At 49.4% G+C, this 12,320-nt stretch overlaps 1 protein-coding gene across 2 annotated transcripts in view; it reads left to right on the top strand.

Moving 5' to 3' along the window:
• Window positions 1–12,320, top strand: part of EDEM3 (ER degradation enhancing alpha-mannosidase like protein 3) — an 88,390-nt gene that overhangs the window by 34,784 nt on the left and 41,286 nt on the right. For both annotated transcript variants that reach the window (XM_062211496.1, XM_062211495.1), the window contains exons 6-8: window positions 1,255–1,408; window positions 5,551–5,685; window positions 7,556–7,661. In XM_062211496.1, the coding sequence (XP_062067480.1) occupies window positions 1,255–1,408; window positions 5,551–5,685; window positions 7,556–7,661 (395 nt within the window). The remainder of the gene's footprint in view (window positions 1–1,254; window positions 1,409–5,550; window positions 5,686–7,555; window positions 7,662–12,320) is intronic.

The raw sequence follows: 12,320 nt of genomic DNA, 5'->3' as shown, positions 1-12,320 counted from the left end.
CCATCCTAGGCTGTCGTCATGAGTTGCCAAGGCTATGGAAGCCTTCCAAGTTTGCCGACTCTGATCATATTTAGACAAGGTCATAAAAGACAGAGTGAGGATAGTAACCAATGATCCTAAGAGTGGCATTTACCAGGTTTGAACAATTATACAGCATTAAGTGGGGAAGAGGACCATCAGTACACACAGGTTGGGAGTAGAGCCATTGGTGGTAGAGTAGAGGTTATGATTACAAAGGAATGAGGCCCAAGTATGCTAGACAGGGCCTAGAACAAAGGACAGAGTCATTATTAGAGGAGCTAAGAAAGGTGCTGTCTAAGCTACAAGTAATTTTTCTGATTGCGAGGCAAATAGAACCTGATAGAAGGGGCTTGATAATAATCTGGTGGGCTTTAGGCCTTGTAAGTTAAGAGGCCCAGACCTATCTATCTCTTCACATGGGGTATATCCTAAGGGAGGTGTGAACCTCCTAGGGGAAGGCACTCTGTTGACTTACATTACTTGGCTGGCCTGGGAGGAGAGCTGGCCAGGTAAAGGCAGGGGGCATCTCTAACAAGAAATTTACAGTTCTGCCTGCAATGTTGCTGACCCTACTTGACCATACCCTCAGCTGCGGTGGTCACTTTGGAAGTTGGGCTGAGTGAAGGGCTTTTCAGCTTAGAGCCAATAAGATCTGTGGCTCTGACCTGGGCATCCTTCGACTCCAGGGCAGGTCCATTTCCAGTGATCCAACTCTTGGCAGAGCTGCCAGGGCTCTTCACAAGCTGACTTCTGCTGAAGCCCATGCTTACCACATTGAAAGCCACTGCAGTGGACTGGCCTGTTGGGTCTCCTTGAGTCTTCTTAAGTGCAAGAAATGGTTAATGCTGCTTTTCACAGGGTTTGCTAATGTAGGAACACCTAACACATCGAACATTTTATTAAAACTAAAATGCTATACTGAGAGTTAAGGATGTCATAAAAATAAAACTGTAAGTTCAAAGTTTGTTAAAATTAATCACATTTGTGCTATTCGGATGTTCTTTGTTTTTAGCAAAGTTAAGAATGCCCCGTGCTGGGTGTTCTAGGATGTGGCACCTGTGCTGGCAGCCTGTGTGGCCACAGGGGTTTGCCGTAGAACGAGGGGCCAGGGTGACACACAAAACTGGTTCTGCTGTAGTCTTCCCTCGCGTTTGCAAAGCTGTTGGCGAGAAAATACCGCCAGACGTTCCGATGGTGTCTGTGAGCTGTAGATAACGCTTTGTCTGACCACAGGGGCCTGCTAGGGGGCCACTCGCTGGCGATCATGCTGAAGGAGAAAGGCGAGCACATGCAGTGGTACAGTGACGAGCTCCTGCAGATGGCCAAGCAGCTGGGCTACAAGCTTCTCCCGGCCTTCAATACCACCAGCGGCCTCCCTTACCCCAGAGTGAGTGCCTGAAGACTCCGGCCGTCTTCCTCCTCTTCCCTCGCATGGATTTGGTGATCGGAGACCATGTTCCTCACCTGCCTGAGGCTGGGGGAAATGCTTCAAAGCCGTAGAACAAATGTGTATTAGCATTTCAGTTAATTTATGTTTGAGTGATGCAGGGTGAGATGCGCTGAGGATTCCGTGTGCCCTTGTCAACAGGTTAGGTGGTGCTGCAGCAGGAAGGGGCAGGCCCAGCCTGGAAAGGGAGGGGGCACAGGTTGTTTGTGCAGCAAATGCAGCTGGAGCCGTGGCTGCATGGCTGACAGATGGCAGGTGTGCCGTGTGCGGGACAGTGGGAGCCGCCCAAGGTGTGCCCCGCAGTTCACGTGCCGGAGGGTCTCCAAAGCAGGAGGTGTTGTAGCAGACTCCAGGAGAACTGGGTGCAGGATGTGTGTGTTTGGGGGGGGCAGGGAAGAAGTGGTGATGAAGGCCCCTCCTCTTGGGGTTTCTTCTCTGCTGAGAGGTGGAGGGGGTGGCTGCAGGGTCAGTGTCAGATCTTGGGACTGAAGTACCCAGAAAGAGCTAGGGAGGTTGGAGAGCGCTGTGTCCCCTGGTGCACCCCGCTGTTCAGGGTCCTGCTGCCTCAGCCCAGTCACCACCAGCATCGCCCGGCCCGGCTCTGTTTTCTTACTGCTGCTGTGCTTTTGAGGCCGATAGCATTCTGTTCCTAAACTGCTGGACGTGCCGCTTTTATTCACTCCTTTCCAGTTCCGAGAAAGAAAACTAGGATTACTAGAAGACAACTTTTATCGCATTACCCTCAGAAGTTCTGAGTCTCCCTGTTGTACCGAGTGTCTAACATCTGGAATCTGTCATGGTTTGCCAGTCGGCTTCCCGACACTCACTGCCGTTGCAGCCACACCCTCCGGTGTTCTCTCTCCGGACCCGTGGGCCGGCACCCGTGGGCCAGCATCGAGTGCTGTCCCTCCCTCTGTGGACAGGCTGTCCTCGCTGTCCTTCCCTGAGGGACAGCACCAAGCAGGCAGAGCTGTCCAGAGGCGAGTTAGTGCGTCTTTTTCCCTTTTTCATGGAGCAGACTATAATTAAATCTCGAGTTACATTTCCCACTTTTAATATTTTAAATGATTCTCCTGTGGACATTCTTGGAGACATCTTTTTTTAAAAAGATTTATTTATTTATTTGAAACTTAGAGTTACAAAGAGGGGAGAGACAGAGGGAGAGGTCTTCCACCTGCTGGTTCACTCCCGTGATGGCTGTAATGGCCAGGACTGGGCCAAAGAGGAGCTTCTTCTGGGTCTCCCACAAGGGTAGCAGGGGCCCAAGCAGGTGGCGCATCTGCTGCCGCTTTTCCCAGGCCATCAGCAGGGAGCTGGATGGGAAGTGGAGCAGCTGGGACTCAAACCAGAGCCTGTGTGGTGTGGGATGCTGGCGCTGCAGGTGGGGCTTCTGTTTAGGCTGTGTGCCTAGGAGAGGACATGAGCCATGTGGTTAGACCGCGGCCAGCGCTGTACATTGTCATTCCTTTGCCATATTAACGAGGAAAAATGGATCCATATTTTAATATGAATTTCCTTGCTTATTACTCCAGTTAAATTTCTTGATCACTTTTTCTTAGCATATTAAAATTAGAAACAAAGCTTTTAAAAATAACATATAGACATGTATTTAGTAGAATTCGAGTTGAGTCTGCGTGGAGGTGCTGTGAGCGCCTTGTTCCCACAGAGCACGTCCAGTCCTTTCTCGTGCTCCTAGGAGTACTGCTGCTGCCCAGGGACGTGTGTGTGGTCAGACGTGCATGCATCCCCAGTCGTATTAGCGTCAGCGTTCTAACTCTGCTTGCTAGACAGAAATGCTTTTATAAGTTACTGGTCATTTTTTATTCCATTTTTAAAAAGACTGTTTGGAAAGGCAGAGTGACAGAGACACAGTGAGAGAATATCTGCCACGTGCAGGTTCACGTCCCCATATGCTCACACCAGCCAGCGCTGGGCCACGCTGAACCCAGGAGCCAGGAACTCCGCCAGGCTCTCCCCTGTGGGTGCAGGGACCCCAGTCCTCGGGCCCTCGTCTCCTGGCGGGCACGTTAGCAGGGGCCCCAGTCCTCGGGCCCTCGTCTCCCGGCGGGCACGTTAGCGGGGCCCCAGTCCTTGGGCCCTCGTCCCCCGGTGGGCACGTTAGCAGGGACCCCAGTCCTTGGGCCCTCGTCCCCCGGCGGGCACGTTAGCGGGGCCCCAGTCCTCGGGCCCTCGTCCCCCGGCGGGCACGTTAGCGGGGCCCCAGTCCTCGGGCCCTCGTCCCCCGGTGGGCACGTTAGCAGGGACCCCAGTCCTTGGGCCCTCGTCCCCCGGCGGGCACGTTAGCGGGGCCACAGTCCTCGGGCCCTCGTCCCCCGGCGGGCACGTTAGCGGGGCCCCAGTCCTCGGGCCCTCGTCCCCCGGCGGGCACGTTAGCAGGGGCCCCAGTCCTCGGGCCCTCGTCCCCCGGCGGGCACATTAGCAGGAAGTGGGGTCAGAAGTGGGGGAGGCGCTCTGGATTGTGCTCCTCCCTGACAGCAGCATAGCACGGCAACACAGTGCCCGCCCCGATGGCCGCTTTTCAAACTCACAAATCAGCCTGTACCTCATCCACATGCTGTCTTCTTAAAGTTACAGCCACGGAATGCAGCATTAATATGACTCTCTTGGGATTTATGCACATTTTAAGGGTTTTTCACTGTAACAAATAATGTCGATAAATTCAGCGTAGGTGTTTGCTACTCCTGCCTTCCAACACAAGGGGATCCATGTGAACACCGTGCTGTGGCGGTGGAACGTGGACCTCCTCATGCTGTCGTCCCCGCTGTCCTGAGTCTTGCAGCAAGTTAAACCACTGCTTGCAACACTGGGATCCCATATAGGAATGCGGGTTCTAGTCCTGGCTATTCTGCTTCCAATCCAGCTCCTGCTGAGGCACCCAGGAAAGCAGCAGAAGATGCCCAAGTGCTCAGGCCCCTGCCACCCATGTCGGAGACCAGAATGGAGTTCCTGGTGCATGGCTTTGGCCTGGCCAAGAACTGGCTGTTGTGGCCATTTGGGGAATGAACCAGCAGATAGATGATCTCTCTCTGTCTCCCTCTCTCTCTATTGCTCTGCCTTTCAAGTTAATAAAATAAATCTTAAAAAAGAACTAATCAAGCCGGCGCCGCGGCTTACTAGGCTAATCCTCCGCCTTGCAGCGCCGGCACACCGGGTTCTAGTCCCGGTCAGGGCACCGATCCTGTCCCGGTTGCCCCTATTCCAGGACAGCTCTCTGCTATGGCCCGGGAGTGCAGTGGAGGATGGCCTTCTAAATTCTTGATACCTACTTCCTTTTTTGTTTATTTGACTTGTTGAAAAATATTCTTGTTTTAATTGGTTTCCCATGTGTGATGCTAGTTAGTCTGGGTTTTTACTGTGGTGTTATTTGGTTATTTTTGAATTACAAAAGAAATACCTCTTTGAAAAGTTTTCCTTGTTACTAGCCTGCCAGTAAGGGTAAGGTGGTATGCTATATTTCAAATTTTTAAAATCCATAAATAAAATCAGTCTCCTTTCAAATACCAACCATATCAGTCAGTTTTTTCCTCTAAGAGAAACTACTTAGTACAATTTTTTTTTGGTACAAATTCTCAATTAAGCCTAATTTTTTTTTTTTAAGATCTATTTTTTGAAAGGCAGAGTTACAGAGAGAGGGAGAGGGAGAGGGGGAGGTCTTCCATCCACTGGTTCAATCCCTAGATGGCTGCAATGGCCAGAGTTGGGCTGATCCAAAGCCAGGAGCCAGGAGCTTCTGGGTCTCCCACGTGGGTGCAGGGGCCCAAGGGCTTGGGCCATCTTCTCCTGCTTTCCCAGGCCACTGTAGAGAGCTGGATCGGAGGTGGAACAGCCGGGTCCTGAACAGGCGCCCATATGGGATGCCGGCGCTTCAGGCCAGGGCGTTAACCCACTGCGCCACAGCATCGGCCCCCTAACTTCTCCTAAGTCTGGTCTGCTTCCTGATTTTTGTCCTAGCTGGCGCACACTGTCCAGACAAGATTATTGTGGAAGGTATTTTCTCTGTAGTTGTTGAATGTTGACATCGTGGAGGAAAGGACTAATGGTAATCTTGTAATTGTACTCAGATCAATTTGAAGTTTGGCATCAGGAAGCCAGAAGCTCGGACAGGAACTGAGACGGACACCTGCACGGCCTGTGCGGGTACCTTGATCCTCGAGTTTGCCGCCCTGAGTCGCTTCACAGGAGCAGCGATATTTGAGGTTTGCTTTCATGGTCTTTGATCTCCTGGGCACTGGGCGTGGCTGCGTCCTGCGTGCTGTGCGTTGGCTGAGAGAGATGCTGCTGCTGCAGTGGGCTTGGTCCAGATTCCACCGCATGGTTCTGCGTGGCCGGACACATAAATTACGTCATTGGGAAGTAGCCATGTGAAAATACAATTTTGCATTTTGTCCACAAACTATAAAATTAAATTTTGGGTTTATACTTAGGACAATTTTTAGCCATTTTACTGAGATGAATTTGATGGCTCCTTGATGTCATGAGTGCTATATGAAATACTGTGTGTGCCCCTGTGTTTTTATCTGTTAGACTTCCAGATGGGCTATTGCTTTTCTGAAACCTTCACCAATTCTCTAAACAGTGACATTTTGTCCACTTAAGTCTTGGTTGGGGGTCTAATCTTTCACTGTGTTTACTGCAAGGGAAGTGTTCATTGTCCAAAAGGCTTGGTATCTGCAATGTAGTTTGCTATGAACACACTGTATGTGTTATATTAAAAAAGAACTTGACTTAAGCATAGCATTAGGAGTGCAGTAGTAACACAAAGCACCCTCTTTTTCCAACAAGTGACTTAGGAGAATTTTTAATCATCTGACACAGTACACACAGAGTAAGCAGAAATGGGGATTCCTGGTGGCATTGCAGACAGCGGGTCTGAATGTCAATAAACTAGTTAGGGTTTTGGTGTGTGTCTGTTCAGATGTCACATGTTGGGTTGGTTCGTCTTACGTACTTGAAGTTTCATTCTGTACCTTGCCCAATGACATGCCCCCTTACTGAGAGGTAGAAACACGTATGCTTACTCCTTAATGTCACATGAACTACAGACTTCGGGAGATGCTGGTGGCATTTACAGGTGAGGAGACTTGCATGGCTGGTAGGTGATGAGTGGTGGTAGAACTCGTGTCTTTGGGAATCAAGTTCATTCTCTTTTGTGTGCAGGAGTAAATCTGTTGAAAGTCCTGATTTTTTTTTTTTTTTTTTTGGTTTGTTTAACTTTTTGAATGTATAGTAATTTTGTTGTCAGGGGGGAAGCAGCCTGATTTAGTTGACAGCATTGATCTTATGCAAGATTGGCAGACTACAGTCTGTGGGCTCTTAACCCCAGCTGCTGCCGGTTTTTGTAAATAAAGTTTTATTAGAACACAGCCATGCTCAATTGTGTAGTTTCGTCTGTGGCCGCAGCTGTGCTGCAGTGAGTTGCGACATTGTTTCCGGGACTAAAGGAACCGGAGCAACCAAAATCCAAAATGTGTGAGTCCGGCCCTTGCCGGAAGTGGTTCCCTGACACTTGGGCTGATGTGTAAGGAGATGTAAATTCTCCGATTGGCCACCCTATGATCCAGTTTTAAATTTTGGTTAAATCTTTAATTTCACCGGGCCTGTTTTCTTACTTATAAAATGAAAGTAAGGAAATATAATCTGTATGAAGCTTTTTTGGCTCTGAAATTCCATCATTTAAAAATATCTTTGCTTTTTAGAATCAGCATAAATAGGTTGAATCAAGAATTAAAACTTTTATAGCTCTGTGTGTTCTCCGCTGTACGAGGTGACAGGTGAGTTTTGTGAGAACATCCAAGGAGGTTCTTTCGCATTATTTTAACAAGTATGGGTTTGGTTACGTCAGCAGTTGATGTAAGTTAGTCCAGCGTGTGAACCTGAACTTGTACTGCAGGAATGGGCGGCCTCAGAGTGACATTCCCAAACTCTGACTTAAGGAAATTTATGTTAGAAATAGTTAGGGAATTTTACTTAATTCTTAAATATTCTATGAGACTTTGATTTCTTTCCTATTTGCCAAAGACATGAAGTTCTTAAAGAATGCTCTTTTTTTTTTTTTTTAAATTATAGGAATATGCAAGAAAAGCTCTCGATTTTCTCTGGGAAAAAAGACAGCGAAGTAGCAATTTAGTGGGAGTGACTATCAATATTCATACAGGAGACTGGGTTCGTAAAGGTATGTGCACTGGGCTTTTAAAATCGGCGTTCCTGTCCTCAGACCGGCTGAAATGCAGGGTTTCATTTGTCAAAATCGTCCTGGAGGAGTCGGCGTTGTGGCTCAGTGGGGGAAACTCCGTGAGCAGTGCTGGCGTCCCACGCGTGTGGGAGCAGTGCTGGCGTCCCACGCGTGTGGGAGCAGTGCTGGCATCCCACGCGTGTGCCGGTTTGTGTCTCAGCGGCTCCACTTCCAGTCCAGCTTCTGCTTCTGCCTTTAGCCTGGCCCAGCTCTGGCCACGACAGCCATTCGAGGAGTGAACCAGCAGATAGAAAATCTCTCTTTCTCTCCCTCTCCCCCTCTCCCCTTCTCCCCCCTCCCCACCCCACTTTCCCTCTTCCTCTCCCTCTGTAACTCTGTCAAATAAATAAATCTTAAATAAAAAGTCTTTGGGGTATTATGAAGCACAGGTTCTCACAAGGGTGCTAGAATTTGCGTTTTCAGCCGATGTTCTTTGTTGGTGTCAAATGCAGCCGACCTGTTTCCCACGTTCGGGAGTGCAGCAGCGTTGTGGGTGTAGGTGTAGGGGAAACACTGGCGTCAGTTGCTTTGTGGACTGGGGTCAGAGCAGCTCCGCCGCCCCACGGCAGGCACAGGTTAGCGGGAGCTGGCACGGAACGGTGTCACTACCACTCCTGGCGGGTTTTCCTCCTCCAGAAGTAGAGACGATGACAGGGTGGTCAAGGGTGCGGACTGCGGAGCTGTTCCTGGAATTGAGGCTGTGTGGTCCCAGGCAAGGTGCTCAGCCTCTGTGTGCCGCTCCATGACAGTGCAGTGGGCCCATGAGTAGTACTTTGCAGACCTGATGTGAGGGTTAAGTGAGCATTAACGCGGAGCCCTTGGGCTGTTGCTGGCCTGGTCAGCCAGCTGTGGAGTGAGTGCTCACCAACGGGACGGGATGGAAGTCGCTCTGATTGATAGCTTCTCTGCTCAGGAGCCAAGCTGTGCTTGTACTTCACACTGACTCCGGTTTCTTCTAATGCGCACCCTGGGCTGCGGCAGCGACTGCTCAAGCACTTGACTCCCGGCCACCCACATGGGAGACCTGGATTGAGTTCCAGGCTCCTGGCTTTGGTCTGGCCCGTCCCATTGTCTCAGACATTTGGGGAGGGAGCCAGTGGATGGGAGCGTGCTCTCGCTCTCTGCTTTCAAATAAATAAAATGAAATAATCTGCCGGCGCCGTGGCTTAACAGGCTAATCCTCCGCCTTGCGGCGCCGGCACGCCGGGTTCTAGTCCCGGTTAGGGCGTTGGATTCTGTACCGGTTGCCCCTCTTCCAGGCCAGCTCTCTGCTATGGCCCGGGAGTGCAGTGGAGGATGGCCCAAGTGCTTGGGCCCTGCACCCCATGGGAGACCAGGAGAAGCACCTGGCTCCTGCCTTGGGATCAGCGCGGTGCATTGGAGGGTAACCCAACGGTAAAGGAAGACCTTTCTGTCTCTCTCTGTCTACTCTGCCTGTCCAAAAAAAAAAAAAAAATCTAATAGTACAGCTTTACTTCTGGAAATCCAGCCTGATGAGATAATATAAAATCTAGGAATTACTATTCTTAGTTTCCAGTGGTGTTCGTCCATGACTATTTATAGTGATAGAAAACTGGGAAATAATCCAAGTGGTCATCAATAGAAGAACAGGACAATCATTCTGTCAAAGTTATTGAAGTATATTGGAAGGGTAGATTAGAAACTTGCAATAGTATTATAAAAAAATAGGATATAGGATAGCATAAAGAATATTTATACTTTTATATTTATAAAACACCCTTGTAAAATAAGTATAGAGAAATGGAAATACACCAGGACATTTCTAATGAGATAATCCTTTTCATGCATTTCTTTGTTTTCCAAAAGGCTCATCTTCACATATAAAAGTTAAAATTATCTGCCTATATTTAAGTGATTAAAAATTATATAATTATTTCTTTAAATTTTTATTTGTTTGAAAGAAAGCGAAAGCTGTCTCCCATCTGCTGGTTCACTTTCCAAATGGCCAAAACAGCTGGGGCTGTGCCAGGCTGAAGCCAGGAGGCGCTCCATCTGGGTCTCCCCCCTGGGTGGCAGGAGCACCAACCACCAGGGCCATCACCACGGCCTCCCAAGCTGCCCGTTAGCACGAAGTTGGAATCAAAAGTGGAGCCGGGACTTGAACCGAGGCTCCCTGATACAGATGCCAGCACCTCACGTGGCATCCTCAGTGCTGTGCCCAGTGCCAGCCCCCAGTTATGTCGTTTTTAATTTGAGAGTATCAAAGTTTTGCCTTTTCCAGTATCACATGAATTTTTTCTGAGTTTTATCTAAATGGTTCCTGAAACCAATCAGAATCCTGGCTTCAAAACTTAGCAGTTTCTTTCTTTTTTAACCCATTTTGGACCTCAGGTTTAAATTAACTCATCACAGTTACTTTTATATTTAGCATAATCCTTGACTTAGGACAGGACGCCTCGTCCCTGGTCCATGTGTGGGCACCTTGTTTGGTCATTTCTGATAAGGCAGTGAGCACCGTTATTGGCTCGCTGCAACTGCTTAATTTCTAGTGTGCTCTCTCCCTGAGCCTGACCCCCACCCGGTGATCCCACACCGGCCACCTCCCCCTAGGTAGTGTCTTTCTTACCTGGATCCCTCCGTGACTTTCCTTATGTAGCCCGCATTGTGGCGTAGTGGGTAAAGCTGCCTCGGCACCGGCATCCTGTATGGGTGCTAGTGTGTGTGTTGGCTGCTGCACTTCCCATCCAGCTCCCTGCTGACGGCCTGGGAAAAGCAGTGGAAGATGGTCCAGGTGCTTGGGCCGCTGCACCCACACGGGAGACCAGAAGCTTCATCCTGGCCCAGCCCTGGCCATTGCAGCTATTTGGGGAGTGAACCAGCAGATGGAAGATCTCTCTCTCTCCCTCTCTCTGTCTCTCCCTCCCTCCCTCTCTGTCTCTCCAAATTCTGCCTTTCAAACAAATAAATAGATCTTAAAAAAAGTTGGAGCAAGGAACTTCTTTCAGGTCTCACCTGTGAGTAGCAGGGCCCAGGGACTTGGGCCATCTTCCGCTGCTTTTCCAGGTGCATCGGCAGGGAGCTGGTTGGAAGTAGAGCAGCTGGGACTCAAACCACCCCCGCCCGATACGGGGTGCGAGGATTGCAGGCGGTGGCTTTACCTGCTTCACTACAAGGTCACCCCAGTCCTTTTTTTAAAGTTCTCCTGTATCAGTATGCATTCCTAAGAAGTTTGTTTTGTTTTAACCTTTGGTAAAGGGTAGCATGTCATCCACACATACTCTTTTTTGACTTTTTCCCTCGATATTAGCTAGGAGGGCTCACAGTTGTGATTCACCCTTTCCTGACTGCTGTGTGGTACCTCATCAGATGAACCCAGTTCCTGGGCAGATGTGTGCGAGGTTGAGTGTTGTAAACAGCAAGTGCTGGGAGCGTTTGCGGGGCTGCTCCTGCCGTGCCTGTGTCACAGCTTCTCCTTGTACCCAGGAGGGAAGTTGGACCTAGCTAAGGCCATGTTCGGCTTCAGGAGCCAGTGTGAAGTGGTTTTCCAGAGTTGTGTCACTGCCCCTGGCGTTCCCAGCAGTGTGGATGAGCTCCTGGCTGTCGCCTCCCTCTCCCCATTCCACTCATGGCACTGGAAGTCATTGCCAGCGGCTAGGTGCACAGACATCGTCTGCTGTGCCCTTGTGACGGGCTGCCGAGCGCCTCTCCCCTTCGCGGCCATGTGTGTTTGCTCTTTTATGAACTGTGTGTTCTGCATCTTGGGCCCCTTTTTTTAGACCATCTGTTCTTGGTACTGATGTCGGTTATGCAGAGTGCACACGGGGTGTCTTCTCCAGCTCGGACTTGTCCCGTGCTTGCCACATCGCCGTGTGTCAGCCGCTTGGAATCAGCATTTCTTGACTTGTTTGTGTATCTGCTTGAAGGTCTAAAAGGTATTTTTACTTTAATATTGAAGGCTTCAGAGCTTTGTTACTGATACCGGATTTGTATTTATAATGTGAAGTGAAACTGGCTCTAGAAGTGGTTTTCACTTTAAAGGTGTGTGTGGACATGTGAGATCCTCTTTGTGATACTGATGGTGACTTGGTGGCCATGATAGTGGACTTGTGAGATCTTTTTGTGATACTGATGGTGACTTGGTGGCCATGATAGTGGACTTGTGAGATCTTTTTGTGATACTGATGGTGACTTGGTGGCCATGATATTGGACTTGTGAGGTCCTTTTCGTGATACTGATGGTGACTTGGTGGCCATGATAGTGGACTTGTGAGATCTTTTTGTGATACTGATGGTGACTTGGTGGCCATGATAGTGGACATGTGAGATCTTTTTGTGATACTGATGGTGACTTGGTGGCCATGATAGTGGACATGTGAGATCTTTTTGTGATACTGATGGTGACTTGGTGGCCATGATAGTGGACTTGTGAGATCTTTTTGTGATACTGATGGTGACTTGGTGGCCATGATAGTGGACTTGTGAGATCTTTTTGTGATACTGATGGTGACTTGGTGGCCATGATATTGGACTTGTGAGATCTTTTTGTGATACTGATGGTGACTTGGTGGCCATGATAGTGGACTTGTGAGATCTTTTTGTGATACTGATGGTGACTTGGTGGCCATGATAGTGGACTTG

Source organism: Lepus europaeus, chromosome 14, assembly GCF_033115175.1.
Source record: "Lepus europaeus isolate LE1 chromosome 14, mLepTim1.pri, whole genome shotgun sequence".
NCBI lineage: Eukaryota > Metazoa > Chordata > Mammalia > Lagomorpha > Leporidae > Lepus > Lepus europaeus.
The sequence above is the reverse complement of the archived record's forward strand: the minus strand, read 5'-3'. Positions and strand labels throughout refer to the sequence as shown.